This window comes from Ptychodera flava, chromosome 3 (genome assembly GCF_041260155.1).
Source record: "Ptychodera flava strain L36383 chromosome 3, AS_Pfla_20210202, whole genome shotgun sequence".
In the NCBI taxonomy this organism is placed as follows: domain Eukaryota; kingdom Metazoa; phylum Hemichordata; class Enteropneusta; family Ptychoderidae; genus Ptychodera; species Ptychodera flava.
In genome coordinates, this window is record NC_091930.1 from 39,262,255 (window position 1) to 39,277,755 (window position 15,501).

Below are 15,501 nucleotides of genomic sequence, written 5' to 3' on the forward strand. Positions count from 1 at the left end.
AAAATCATGTCAATTTGATTAAACTTGGCCAATTTATAGTAAGATTAAATATGATCACTATGACTTTTTAAAAAATGATGGTCACCATGCTAGTTTTTTCGGTAAATGAACTTTTATACCACAATAGAAGCTGCGCTTTGGCTGGCAACAGCTAGATTCAGCTGTTCCTGTTCAAAAAATATCACTAACTTAGGGGGTCCTAGACTCGGATGTCAAAGGTCATGGGTGTCATCAAAATATAACATCAAAATAAATCTTATGGACATTGTTGATTTTAAACAGGAACAGTTTTTTTGCCATTTTGTGTACTGGTAACCTGTCAGATCAGGTTATTCTATGGACCCCCCAGGCTACTCATCATTTGCTTTGGTCATTAGGGTATAACCTAGCCTGTTTATATTCATAGGCATGGGCTATGTTGTCTGAAAAGTTTCTACATTTGATAAACTGGAATGACTTTATGGTGGGCATGGTAGATGAATTTCACAAGCATTATTCAAATTTTTAAATAAAGTTCCATTTCTGCATAAGTTCTGGTTTTTCTTTCAGTGTTTTTATTCTGTGCAACAACTGCAGTTTCTGATTCAAATCCTTGAAGAATAATGAAATCAATACACTCTATATTTAGACAGTCATCAACATCATCAGCAGCATTATTATTGTTGTTGTTGACAACTGAATTCAAGTCCAATCTAGAATTCAGTTCAACAATGCAATAAGAATTATATATGTACAGGCTGTATTGACAAACAGAATACAAGGTATTTTAGCACGCTAAACAGCGTAGGACAAAACACTGGAACAGTGTAATGTCCCTTGAAAACTTTGTTTGTTTTGATGTGAAAAAGTGAACTGCATTGACAGGATCTGCATATGGTATTATGATATAGAAATAAAAGACAAAGGACAATAAAATGTAGTAAACCAACATAAATTGAGTGTTTCATGAACAACTCACATTTATTTAATACATACACTTGTATAGACTTACATTCAAAAGATTATCTTCTGTATTGCACATGTATATGACAATGATGATCAACACTGATCCCTTGAATATCTACTTTAACTATATCCAATGCAGTATGTATGGCCAAAATACAAGACTCTAAATTATTAATAGTAATATTTCACACAAAGAAAAACTTTGGCATAATCTTTACACAGGTAAGTACAATGCATTCATTATTTACTGTGGTCAGCTTTCCATTTTTGTACCTAATGTTTCCGGTATGACTAAAATTCATTAAAGCTACATTAGCCTCTACTTTGGCTATTTTCATAGTATTTTTGTTATGTGTATCAAATGTAATATTTGGTACAAATTCCTGAACCATAATGAAATACCCTGTATGTAATTTATCACAGCTCATACATGTAAAGTCATTCAGAAATTATTATTCATTGTAAACCACACATTTCAAACATTGTCATTGACAGACGAGTTAAAAAACTCAAAGACACTGTTCATTATACGGGATGATTTTGTTACTCTTACAGAACCATTGGAAGTTTCTTCAGTAAACAACTGTCTTAAGCTATCTAATCCACCTCTCTGGTATGTTGTGTAAAGATGGCTGTAATTAAGACCAGATCCTGCCACTCTTTTTGCCATCGACTCACTTAAAACTTTATTATTTACAAGAGTGATCAGAGTTTTGTAATTAGTTGATTGTTGGTTTTTGAAAGTGAGATATTGGATCATCCAGTGTGATGTAAAACTCTTTTCAATCATCATTGACAATGAAACCTGACATATTTTCAATAATTTCTGTAACATGAAACATCAGCTACAGCATTGTGTGCTTCATAATCCTGCCCTACATAGTCATTTACAAGACTTTCTTGGGAATATGATGCTCTGTCAGGGTATAATGATCTGAATACTGGTAATGAATCAACGAATCCACAAACATTTGCTACAAACTGATCTGTCAAGGAGCATTCATTCATAGCTTGCAACAAATATCTACAATCAAACGATCGAGCATTGTGTGCAACTAAAATTGGATTCTCAAATTTACAGATGAACTCTATAAAACTTTCCAAGCATGTTTGCTTAGGAACTGTAGGAACTGGTTTTCCTTCATAGCACAATTTACCACTTTTTACAGTAAGGCGAGTTTTTTCACTTGCAATACGACAAATTGGCTGTTTTGGCAAAATGTACTGGCTGAACTGGTCATCTCCTGACACAGCTGCAATCTGGGTGATTTCTGCAGTTGAATCTGAAATAGAATAATATGTAAACATGAGAAATTAACCTAATTTTTTCATTTATGACAGATAGTAAGAGGTTTTGGCTAAAATCATATCTCAATTTATCCAAAACTGTGCTAACACTTGATTTCTGTAGCATCATGACAGATTACACATGTAAATCATACGGGGGAATGCTAAACACTTGGCTTTCAGGATACTCTATGGTGTCAATCAGAAAACTACAGAACACAAATGCCCAAAATGTATGATCAAAACGTGCTGTCATTACAGATTTCTCATACCACTGATCCCTTTTACTGCAAGTGCAAAATTGGACTGGATACCTAACTTGATAAGTCCCTACCAATATTCCAGGCAATGTTCCTATCTTCCTACAAAAAGATAAACTTTGATCAGTGTTTACATCAACCAGCCCCTGCTGTGCTTTGTTTACATCCAGTCTCCCTACAGCGTTTCCACTACACAGAGAAAGGACAAAGTGGGAGATTGAAGGAAGATAAGGAAGATAACAAAGGCACTGATCAAAGTTCCTCAGTATGTTCCTTGGATTAGGAAGATAAGAATATTGGTAGGGAAACTGACAAGGATTTACTAATATAGGTATCTGGTTCAATATTAGGGTTGCAATAAAACTCAAAGTGAAAGAACTGGGGTGCTGATACAATATGAACTCACTTTGCACCAACAGTCACAAGTGATACATGTATGTGTATTCTGCTGTACCTTCACTTGCTTTGCTTGTGAAGTGCGGGTGCAGATTGCATGCTGAGGTTGTGGACTTATGTCATATTACACATGGTACTCACATGCTGATGTAGTTTCTATATCAAAGACGACAGGAGTATATGATCCTTCAGACAGTGATACAGAATCAGGTGGTAAGACAGGCTCCGGAATCTCATTCCTGCATTGCTCTGATGACATGGACAACCCAACACCCTTTTCATACGTACTCCCTTCTCGTACTTCAGTGGCTGCCGTCTTCTGGGCTCTTTTCTCTTTTCGCTTAAGTAGATAAGAAACACAATTGAACATGCCATGGTAAGAACTGAGATACTTATCAACATTAGTGGTTCAAACACGGATCAATTTCCAGTGAATATAATATTATGTATGTGTAAGAGTGTGTGTGTATCTATTTTCAATGAATGTATGTATGCATGTATGTACGGTATGTATGTATGTATGTGTGAATTTTTGTGTGTTTAGGCCTGCCTATATTTATGAGCATTGATGAATCATGTCAGATCCATAGGTTCATGTCAAAATAAATCACTTCATTCAATATATCTTTACACATTTTATGGTCTGTGCTAGTGACATCCTTCTTGTTTTATTTTGTAACTTTCATTGTCAACATACCTGGAGTCTCTCTAACTTTCCTTTCTTAGTCTTAGCTCTGTCATTCACTTTTTGAGTTTTCCTATCCAATTTGGCACCATAAATTTGCATGTTCTACTAGGTGATAGTAAATTTTCTTTGTGAACCTGCAATCAAGAAGAAACAATGAGTTATGAAAACGAGATGCAGTTGATTCAAGGGAAACATTGTCTCTATTGCATCTTTCTTCATGATCTCAATGATGTAGCTTCCGGGTGTGTACTTTGATTTTGCTAACTTGATTTTTCACTCTATACTTTATTGTACCAACCTGACTAACGTAAGTGTGCCCTAAATTCTTCTGTGCAACTGCTGCTGCCACTCGGAAATTAAAGCTGTTTGATCCACTGTAGTGTTTTGCCTTTGGAGCTTTTGAAGCAATAACCATATTTAAACTTTCATTCCCTTGTGATGAACCAATTCTGACAAGATCACTAGAGTTCACAATGTACACATTCAAGACTCTGTCTAAGTCCTTCCGAAGATCTTCACCACACAAGTCTTTACCATATGGGAGGCTTCTATGCTTATACTGAGCTGGATCCTTCATGAATTGGCACCACCTTGAATCACAGTAAACATGGTCACCAATGCATGGGGAACAATTGCTTTGAGGTTCTTTTCCAGATCACTCGCACTACTACTGTTTTGACTCAAGGCATAACTGAAACACTTCTGTAGATAGCATATAACTTTTGTTGACAGCTGACCATAGGATTTTTCTGCTTTTAATTTATAAAGCTTGTCTGCAAAACCTTTCTTTAAATGGTTATTGTCTTTGTGTTTTACTATATCTTCTCTAACTTCAGTGTGTAGTTTAGCTATTGTAGTACTATCATCATCCATAGTCACGCTATCAATTTTAACCATCTCCTCTACTTCTTTTACTGTTTCTACAGCTATACTTGCTTCCATGGCCCTGGCACTACCTGCCCAGTTTCTATGACATTGATGTTTCCTGACTTTCTTTCCTGCCTTCCTAGCACAGTCACACACTCTGCATTGCTTACACCTTGTGCTATATGCCAAGACCTTTCCTGTCTGTCTACCTATCAGTGTACCATGCCCTATGTACAAATACAAAAGCTCACTGTATTAATGAAAAAAAAAATTAAACTAGATCACTTACAGTTTCAAACCATTCATTAGTAATACTTCAGAGCTTTTTCACTGAATGTCATGACTAGTCCAATGAAAATAGCCAGGCTAACCTGTAGTTTGCTAAGTCTGGCAAAGCCTTTCTGCTTTTAGAACTGAGCTTTGATGAAATGTCTCATTAGAATTTAACCAAACATATGTAATATGTAATATACTGATGAAATCAAAATATGGCACTAGTAATAACACTTAAAGTACCCAAGATATTCACCTGACAAACTCTTATATTCTCTCCCACTGCCCCTCTTTTGCCATCCTCCATCATACGACACATCAATCCTAAAAAGAAACATAATATTACATCAACAAAATATATACTTTTCTTTAAAAAATGATAAGTATATTTAACATACTGTCAATGACAAAATGTATGCTGTTATTTGTTGAATTACAATGTTACAAAGAGGGTATGCTTTCTGAAAGAGATAAATTTTAACGAGTTGTGTACCAAATGGTGGCTAAAAACTGGTTCAACTGAAAAATAATTGTGAAAAACTTCCGTATGCACATATCAGAACTCTCACATGATTAGTTTATTGTTAAATGTTACTAGTCAGGGCACCCAGTTATTTTACTGGTTACTTTTAGAAATACCAACACCATTCATACACATTTGATTAAAAATATTCACCTGGGCATATTACCAAACTTGAATTGGGAAAAGTTACAAACAATACTCAAATATCGCCTGGGCTACTGCTATATGTCACCAACTAAACCCAAATCTTGTATAAATCCAACCTCTTCTGGGTAATAATTGTGGATTATTGATGAAATATAAAACAATGACTTGGATATCAAACATTCCTACCTTGGTTTCTTTGATGCACACATCTCATCTGATATAGCTTGTTTACATGACTGTTTGCAACTTTCAAAATTGATTCTCCAACTTCTCTCTCTTTGCGTTTTATATGTCTTATGATGTATGGTTGGTACAGAAATTGATGACAGCATCTGATTGAGATGACGTTCTCCAATCCCTGCGGTGATCATACCTATAAAAATGAGTGAAAAAAGGACACAAATTAGACGTTATTTTACTAGCAAAATTCCATGAAGGGCCCCTTTGGTATATGTATCTCAATGTTCAAGTTCAATTTGAAAATCTATCTTTAAAATTTTAAAATAAACAGTAAGTATATGTTAGGTTATTGTGCATACACAAAGATATTTTAGCAGCAATAACTACGAAACGGGAGATGAAAAAGAAATGGGGAAGTGGAAATATTGTAGTCAGGTTTTAGGTTTTAGATATCAACATGTCATTTATTAGTAGCTGCATTTTCTGAGCCACAGCGACTGTTTTGACCGTGGCTTTCCTATCTAATAGGCGTATACGGAAGTAATGAGCGCCATGCCACGGTCAAAACAACCCCAACGGGATAATAATTATTGCAGCTACATTGTATGAACCTCAGCTTGTTCACTAAGAATAACAAATTTTCAGAAACTGTAAGTGGTGACAGATCTAATAGGACACTGGTGAAATGATCAACCGACAGAGAAAACCAAATGTGACGACTATGTTTACTTTTTGTGTAGTGGTCTCGCGCCTGGTACTGGGCTGTTATCACACTGAACACAAATGAAATATGTAAAAACGTATGTTACAACGTTTCACCGTACGTAATCTCAATATGACCAAAATAGGCACGTACCTGTGGCAATTTTGGCGTTGACGTCAAAAGCCTGCATACCACGGCTCAGCTCAACTTTCCGATGGGTTTTACTCGTATATACATTATTTATAGAACCGCATTGGTCACAGGGTAATGGAGTACGCTGCCACCCGCCGTACTTGGTTTCAGATTGACACTGTGTCAGACCACAGTGATAGAGGGACTGTGGTCAGACCATGGACTACTACCTCCATGGTCAGACGCAGGTGTTCATGGCAAACATTGCAAGCATCTAATCCTCTTGCAAGCACTCCCAAATTCACCAGTCTAACGCCTTCATACCACGGTATTTGCTGATTAGTTGGAGGAATCAAGGGTTCGCATTGAGTATCGTCGGCGTCGCGTGGCGAAGACCAAATCATACAAACGGGTGCACGAGCATCTGATGTCGATGTTCCCACATTTCTCGCTGGTGAATGTGAATCAACTGAGTTCTTCTCAAACCGCTCAATGGTCGCCTTGGAAACATTTTTGCGTCGTTTCAACTCTGTTTTCGAGCAAAATTTTCCACCCCAACGAGATCTGTTCATGTTGGCTGTAGCTAGCTGCACTTCGGTGAAACTTTTATTATGGCCGACTGGTAAACACCACAATTTTACGTAGAGCTAAGGGGTCAAATGCGCGGAAATGCGTGCGCGTTGGAATTCGGCGTACTTATCCTTAAGTTTCCGTCATTAGGTCCCAAACATGATAGCTGAATAGCCGCTAATTATCCTTGAGTCATTGCTGTAAACTCTCTTAGCTAAATAGCTGCTAAATATGTCAAAGCTGGCTATTTTGGCTATCCAGCAATCCCGCACCTTTATGCTCTCAGCTAGCATAAGTTGAGTATAATAAAGATTCTGATTTTTATTATTAGGCCTTATCCGACTTGAACTATTTGTTTGCCCTTGTTAACGCTATGGTCGAGCAATGTAAACGGAACGAGTAACATAGCCTTTAGCTTACTATTGCTTGTTGCTTTTCCTACTGTCTATTTGCGCCTTCTTATAGTTCTCTTATTATGCTAAACCTATCTTTTACGTGTACCTATCCTTAAATGTTTTCAATATTATCTTCGTTTCTATTACAAACTCTTAGTACGATGTAAACCCTTGTTTGCGAGCAGTTGTAACAGGCCTCTATTGTTTGAGTGTCATGGTCGCTTGCATATGCACGGTACAAACAAGTTGTTCTGTTTCTAGGGACTATGGTTGTTCAAACAGAGTATGTAAATACTATGCTTACACCACGGTCCCTCCACAAACGGTCAAGAAACGCTTTTGTTCAAAGGTGCTAATCACCTACACAGTTGCAACAGTCCGCGTTGCGGTGGACGCAGGAAGCGAATGACGTCATAGGCAAGTTAGCGTCTTGTTTCAGTGGCGTCTTGTGACACGGTCCCGCTCCAGTATCCTACGATTTTCAGTCAATCAAGCTACTTTATTTTCATCTTTCTGCACTGTTTCGCATGTATTTGAAGACTGGTGATAAGATGAGTAAAACAGTTTCTTAAAGATCTAGGTCACTATCGAGAAATCTTGGATGATATTTTATGGCTCAGAGTTCAGCCATGAGGTGATCTTGACCGACGGAAACACTGTGAATTTTACTCCCCCGTTTGTTTTTTCACCTTTCATCAAAAAAGTAAGTCATGCACCTCCTAACAAGGCAAAGACTTCGAAAAAATAGGGAATCGTGTTGTGTTGTTATTTTGAAACCTAATTCGACAAGAAAACTAGTCTTTTTTGCCGCGTTTATATTTTCAACTGAAAACAAAATGGCGTCGCTTGGGATCGACGAGTCGTATCTGCATTACATGGGAAAATCCTAAAATGTCTTCCTTAACTCCCTTTTGATATCGATTTAACATGATAATTCCTCAGTTCCAAACTTTGAGAGTTCGATTTGAAATTTTTAATCGTTTTCAACAAAATTCAATGCACGAAATCAAGGAACTCTTACGATGACCTTGTTTTTGCAAGATGCTCCCGTCGACCGTGCGTCGACCCATTGAGAGTTGGCGTTATGGTAATAGTGCAACGTTTTTGCCCCTTTTTTTCTCCTTTATCGATCGTTCAGAGGTGTCAAGTGCGTCCTACCGATCGTTCAGTCTTCTCAAAAGTAGGCAATCAGGTTCATGACGGAATCTGTTCTTTCTTAAAGACACAAGTTAATGCCGAACCCAATGTTTTGATTTTGTCGACCTTTCGATTCTCAGACCGCCAAATGTAGAGAATCTAGAAATCCTATAAGTGTCGCGACATTTTGGTGCATGACCTCCCCAAGCCTGGGTGCCAAACTCTCTGCCATACATGCCATGGATTTTCCTGATTGAGGATCAAGTGAGATACAAATCATGTCGTGTATGGGTTTTGTATGTTACCCACGAGATAGCCCTGCGTACAGGTCTGTGTGTTCCGGCGTTATAACGGCCGGCCTCCACCACAGCCCTGCAAGGGTCCATAGAGATAACTGGCGAGATTCAAAATGGCGATCTCCATGGGTCAACAACTTGTCGAGTACGTATATGTTTCAGAAAACGAGCGGTTTTGGACTTTAGGAGAAGTTAATCGCATCTTTTCTGGGGTCGGTTAGGAGGTAATGGTAGTCAGGGAAAGGATTTTGCCCCAATAGAGCAGAATTTCGGCCAAAAAGAGTCTTTTCGTTGCGGTCCAGATCTGGACCGCATTGTCGCCAGTCATCTCCATGAACCGTTGCAGGGCTGTGGTGGAGGCCGTATAACGCCGGGAACACACAGACCTGTACGCAGGGCTAGAGCGGACCCACGAGAGACCGTGGTCAGCCCATCGATGGGTATTTATATACAAACTGATTGTATCGGTTGCTACACTGTGGACATTGGAAGACCACGCAAGGCTTGGGTTTTCGCAGCAGTACGTGTCGACACAGGATTTTTATCTTCCTAAATGAAGTCCCAATCAACATGGGAGTCGTCAAAATTGACGAAATCGTCTCCGAACTTGTACATAGTTCACGCTGCGTGACTCCACGGCAGGCAGATGTAAACAACTTTGGCCTTTAGACGCATGCGCAGACAATAATCAGAATGCATTCTGGGAGAATTAAGTTTCTGCTTTATCCGATAATTTTATGTACGTAACTGTTAACACCTCCCGCCGCACGCGTGATAATCCAGGATTATCCCCATCAGTAAAATCAACAGAAAGCCCAATCGAAACCCAGACTATAACAAAAGAAACTGGTGGCGTTTCTTGACCGTTTTGTGGAGGGACCGTGCTTACACACAGTCCCTTCACCTGAGGTGTGACTCACATAACTTGGTTCTAGGATAACCGAGGTCAACGGGTTCATGCGGGGACAAATGACAGTCTCGTACCGGACTTTTACCGCGAAAACGACAGGCTTTCTCTTTTGTTATTGAAGGAATAACCCCCTCGGAAGAAATAACTGGAACTAGATTATATGCTAAAATTACTGCTAAAATTTAAGTGATTGTTTTTAGTATTAATTGCAAATAACAGCTAGCAAAGGAAATAATTTAGATCGAGGATGTACCCAGAAGTACTTGCGTCGATAAATGGTGGTCTGTCGTAAGGAAAGTCGCTTCGCATCTCGCAAGACGTTTCCGCGTCGGGGTCTTCAACAGTTCCCATACTCTTGGTAGTTCGTTTCGAATGGTACAGTGTCATCAGTAAACTCTCAGTAACACACTGAGTGTTTATTCTGTTTGAATGTAGTATTACCGTGGTTGCGATTCGGCGACTCCAGTTCAAGTTACACATATAGTTACATTACCCAGTCGTTCATACATACATACTGGTAACAGAAGATATGTTGGGTATAATGAGTATGTTCCTCATGGTTCATATCAGGTTACTCCACCAAAAGGAGTAACTCAAATGTATACTGATTATAGACCTATCTGGAATCAAAATGGTAGATATTGGCCTCAGTAACTTTCACATGTACAATGTATTGCTTGGTCATCTGTTGAATACATTGTAGCAGTGTAATCAGTATGATTCGTATGAGTTAAGTTATAACCAGTTTTTGTTATTTATTATTATTATTATTAATATTATTATTATAATGATAATGATAATTATTATTATTATTTATTATTATTATTACTACTACTATTTCTACTACTACTTCTACTACTACTATTTTCAAATTTATGCATATAAAAAAAAACAACATTGCCTCCCCCCCCCCTTTTTAGCTGGTTTTATGGAGTAACACTTGATACAGGTGTAACTCAATTGAACTTCATTTGCTAAAAATCACTGTTTGTGCCGGTGTATTGAATAATATCATGTGTAAATTTACAGACAAAGCTTTACTAAATTCTCATAAAATTCATAGGAAAACAATTTTTTCTAATAGAAGTAACATTAATATCTGCTCTTGGAATGTACATGGACTTAACAGTAAAGCTGTTCATGCTGATGAATTTTCAAGTTTTATCAAACAGTTTGATTTGATATGTTTACAAGAAACATGGTTGAATTGTAACAAAGAATTTTTTCATGTTGATGATTTTAGTGTTTTCCGATCCGAAAGAAATTGTATTTCTAAAAAGCGAGGTAGAGCTGCTGGAGGGTCAGCAATTATGTTTAAGTCTTCTTTGAAAAAAGGCATTACAAAGTTGAAATCAAAGATATCCGATTTTTTATGGTGTAAACTTGACAAAGAGTTCTTTTCTTTGAAAAATGATATGTACATTTGCTGTGTTTATATTCCACCAGAGAACTCTTGCGTACATGTTAAAAATGATTATTTTGATGTATTAGAAAGTGAAATTTCAATATACTCAGTGATGGGTGATATCATTCTCATGGGTGATTTAAATAGTAGAGTTGGATTTCTCAAGGACTTTATTAAAGACGACGATATAGTTTATACTCCTGTACCAAATTTCTATACATCTGATGATTTTAGAGAAAGAAATAGCAGAGATTGTTCAATGCCAAATGGTAATAAGTTTGGTAGGCAACTGATTGACCTTTGTTTAAATAACAATTTGATAATTGCTAATGGGCGAACTGTTGGGGATTTGTCAGGGAAATTTACCTATCATCATCCAGTAGGTTCAAGTACTGTTGATTATTGTATAACTACTAAAACAAACTATAAGAATTTGCAGTATTTCAGAATTCATGATATCAGTGCCATGTCTGATCATTGTGCTATAAGTACTTCATTACGTTGTAACTACACAGTAGTCTGTGACTCCGTACCGAATAAGCCTTTACCAAGTTATGTTTGGGAAAATGACAGTGCTGACATTTTCAATGATACATTTAGTAATGAACATTTCACTCATGCCTTTGATAAGTTTATGAAATATGATTTAGATAGTACAGATACAAATACAGCAGCTATAGAGTTGACAAGGATATTTTCAACAGGCGCCAGGCGATGTCTGAAACTTAAATACAATAAGTCTAGGAAAAAGAAGACAAGAAATCAGTGGTTTGACAAAAACTGTTATAATTTACGCAGGGAACTAAAATATGCTGCTAAAGCCTTTGATAAAACCCCTAATGATCCAGTTTTGAGATGTAATTATTTCACCCTGAGGAAAAAATACAGAAAGCAACTTAAATTTAATAAACAGGAGTTTACCAAATCATTGATAAACAAACTAGAATTGGCAGATGGAAACAGTTCAGGTGAATATTGGAATATCTTGAAGAACCTTAGGAAGAAATCGGGTGTCCCATTGGATGAATCTATACAGAGTAATGATTGGATTTCATATTTTGAGTCATTGTATAATAATAAGTCCTCAACAACTGAAGAAAAAATTGTTTCTGAAAAATTGGGAGAGTTGGAAAAAATAAAGAGACTAAATACTTACCTTAATACTCCAATAACACATAATGAGTTATTATCTGCCATTAAACAATTGAAAAATAAGAAAGCACCAGGTGAAGACTGCATAAGAAATGAGATGATTAAAGCTAGCAATAATGTGTGTATAAGTAGCATTTTAAAATTGTTTAATCATATACTGGATAGTGGTAATTTTCCTGCATTCTGGAAATCAACATTGTTAGTTCCACTTCACAAATCAGGGGACAAATGTGATCCAAACAATTACAGAGCAATCGCACTTTCAAGTTGTTTATCAAAACTTTTCACATTGGTATTGAACAAGCGTCTCATTAAGTATCTAGAGGTCAATGATCTTTTCTCACCTTATCAATTTGGTTTTAGAAAGAATAGACGTACTTCAGACTGTGTATTTTTGTTAAAGACTGTAATTGATAAAATGTTTTCTACTAAAAGTTTGAAAAACTCAAGCTCAAACAAGCTTTATGTAGCTTTTGTAGACTTTAGGAAAGCTTTTGATTCTGTTTGGAGAAAAGGATTATTTCTTAAAATGCAGAGGTTGGGAATAACCGGTGGTTTCTATGATGTTGTAAAATCTATGTATGATAACACTCAGTACAAAATGAAACTACCAAGAGGTATTTCTGATGGGTTTCTTTCTACTTGTGGTGTTAAACAAGGTTGTAACCTTTCACCAACTTTATTCAATGTTTTTCTGAATGATCTCCCAGGTATTTTTGGTGATATGTCTGATTTCCCAATAGAAATTGGAGACCTGAAAATGAGTTGTATTTTGTATGCTGATGACTTAATACTTATGTCAAAATCTGCAGAAGGTTTACAGAATTGTCTGAATAAGTTACTTTCTTATAGTAAATTATGGGGTCTCACAGTTAATGTAGATAAGACAAAAACAATGGTATTTAACAAGAGTAATCATTTCATAAACAATGTGCAATTTTACTTTGAAAACAATTTGATTGAAACAGTGAAACATTTTACATATGTTGGTGTTCTTATTACACCTAATGGAAAATTCAAACAAAACCAGAATAATCTTAAAAACAAAGCAATGAAAGCTTTATTCAGCATAAAAAAGTCAATTTTATGTGAAAGAATGTTAAATCCTAGACTTTGCTTAAACTTTTTGACACATTGATTGTTCCAATTCTTTCATATGCTTCTGAAATTTGGGCAACAGAAATCAATAGTACTGATAATTGTCTTGAAAGTCTTTGTATGTCGTTTTACAGATTTATTCTAGGAGTCAGTAAACGTACTCCTTTGGAAGGCATAAGAGCTGAGTTGGGTAGACTACCATTGAAGATCTCACTTTATATGTCTGTTATAAGATATTGGTGTAGACTGAACAGTTTGCCTTCAAATCACATTCTTAAAAAGGCACTCACAGAAAACAGAAAATTCAATCTCCTTGGGTGAAATTTATTAATCGCAATTTGGGGGATTGTAATCATATGCATGTTTTCAGTTCATTGGGAGAGAAATCATATTGTCAACTGAAGAAGAAAATAAAAGAAAATCTTACAAGTGAATATTTGGGTTCATGGAGGAGAAATCTGTTTGATGATGTAAGAAAAAATGGAAATGGTAACAAATTACGTACATATAGAATTTTCAAAACTCAGTTTGTCTTCGAAAATTACTTAGAATGCTTGTCTGACTTTACACTCCGTAAACATTTGTCCAAATTCAGATTGAGTGACCATAACTTGGGTATTGAAATGGGAAGAAAAAGTAAACCTAGATTACCTTTGAATGAAAGAATCTGTCAGAGATGTGATTATAATGAAATTGATGATGAGTTTCATTTATTATTTTCATGTAAAAATCATACTTCAGAAAGAATTTTATTGGGACAAAGTAGTGGTACAGATTTTTGTAAATGTTATAGTCTCTTAGAAAAAGAAGAAGTTGTTAAAAAGTTAATGGAACAAAATGTTCTTGATCTAGCTGTATTTCTAAAGAATACAAATGTATGCTGAACCCTCCAGCAGCTCCCGGCTGAAAAAATGTCCTGGTAACTTTTGTTCATTTGTTGTTCAGACTTTTACTGTTTCTTAAAGAGACATGTTTATACTGAGCTGAAGCAGCTCCAATGAATGTAATTATTGCATGTTTTCGTATTACAGAGATGAATGGTTGTTTTTCTTTCTCTGTATTGTTCACTTACATTTGTAACACATCTTGATGTACCATACCATACTCTCTGTTAGTATGTGTCGAGTAAATAAAGATTGATTGATAAAGAATTATGCACGTACGCACTACGCATACGCCCAGTTTAAAGTCCATAGCCCAACGCCTCGACAACCAGTTTGCAGTTAAATGAATTTACACAGTACACTACCAGGTATGTTAATAAGCTAACCTTTGGTTAACTAAAATTGCCATCTGTAGAGGCAACTGACTGTTCAATAATGCAGAGGCGCAGCATCAAGAATACACCATTAGCTGATTAGAAGTATAGCCTTTGTCCTTCTAGAACGATTTTAGCAAAAACGTTGCGTCTGTCAAACGCCTTTTAATAGCCTGCGCCTCGAAAGTGAAAGACTTAAACTTTTGCTCAAACTTTCCTCAAGGAACATTTCAACCATTCTCTTTCAAAATAAAGAGAAAAAATCGGTAGTCACCATGCAAATTTTGTACTAGAGAAACAAATTACCAAACGTTTACTGACATTTAATTCCAATCAAGCTGCCATCCCTGTGTTCACGCTATGAGAGGAAAGGTTGTAAATAAATAAATGATTCTGAGGCAAAAAAAATGTGTAAGATTTTAATGAAGGGACGTTATATCCAAAAACTAAGTGTGGATATGCGCAAGTAAATATGAAATGATTTTTCTCAGGATACAATTGTCATAGTGGTACATAACTATTGTCAAACTGTTATCTCTTAATAATAGTTCAGTGAAGTGATGCATGTCAGAAACTGTCAAGAAAAATGTGCATTAACCAAATAAGATTACCTTGTTGAAGGTTTATATTCTCAAACAATTCCCTTTGTTAGCTCCGCTGTCAGCGACACAGAGCTTATCAAATAGGTTGATTTTCCGTCGTCGTCCGTTGTCGTTGTCGTCCGTCGTCGACGTCCGTCAACAATTGCCTACTCCTCTGAAACAGCAAGTCCAATTGCTTTGAAATTTTATATGCTGCTCACTTGGGGTGACCTCACTTAAATTTCTTCAAATCGTAGTGAAATTTGCATATTTGTATTTTTTGGGCATTTTTTGGTGT

The 15,501-nt window shown here is 36.4% G+C and overlaps 3 protein-coding genes across 4 annotated transcripts in view; 2 read left to right on the top strand and 1 right to left on the bottom strand.

Moving 5' to 3' along the window:
- The window catches only part of LOC139129296 (uncharacterized), a 413,410-nt gene that overhangs the window by 103,941 nt on the left and 293,968 nt on the right, over positions 1-15,501 (top strand). The gene's annotated exons all lie outside the window — the stretch shown is intronic.
- Positions 1-15,501, top strand: part of LOC139129985 (uncharacterized) — a 102,830-nt gene that overhangs the window by 7,908 nt on the left and 79,421 nt on the right. The gene's annotated exons all lie outside the window — the stretch shown is intronic.
- LOC139129983 (maternal protein exuperantia-like) lies at positions 1,012-5,625 on the bottom strand. 2 transcript variants are annotated; one of them, XM_070695692.1, is made up of 4 exons: positions 5,573-5,622; positions 4,973-5,040; positions 3,030-3,228; positions 1,012-2,228 (listed from the first exon to the last, which is right to left on the bottom strand). In XM_070695692.1, the coding sequence occupies exons 1-4, from the start codon at positions 5,598-5,600 to the stop codon at positions 1,762-1,764; spliced, it is 762 nt and encodes a 253-aa protein (XP_070551793.1). In that variant the 5' UTR covers positions 5,601-5,622; the 3' UTR covers positions 1,012-1,761. The 2 variants fall into 2 exon arrangements, 1 of the variants encoding a protein (XP_070551793.1); XR_011551733.1 differs by lacking the exon at positions 4,973-5,040 and having other exon boundaries at positions 5,573-5,625.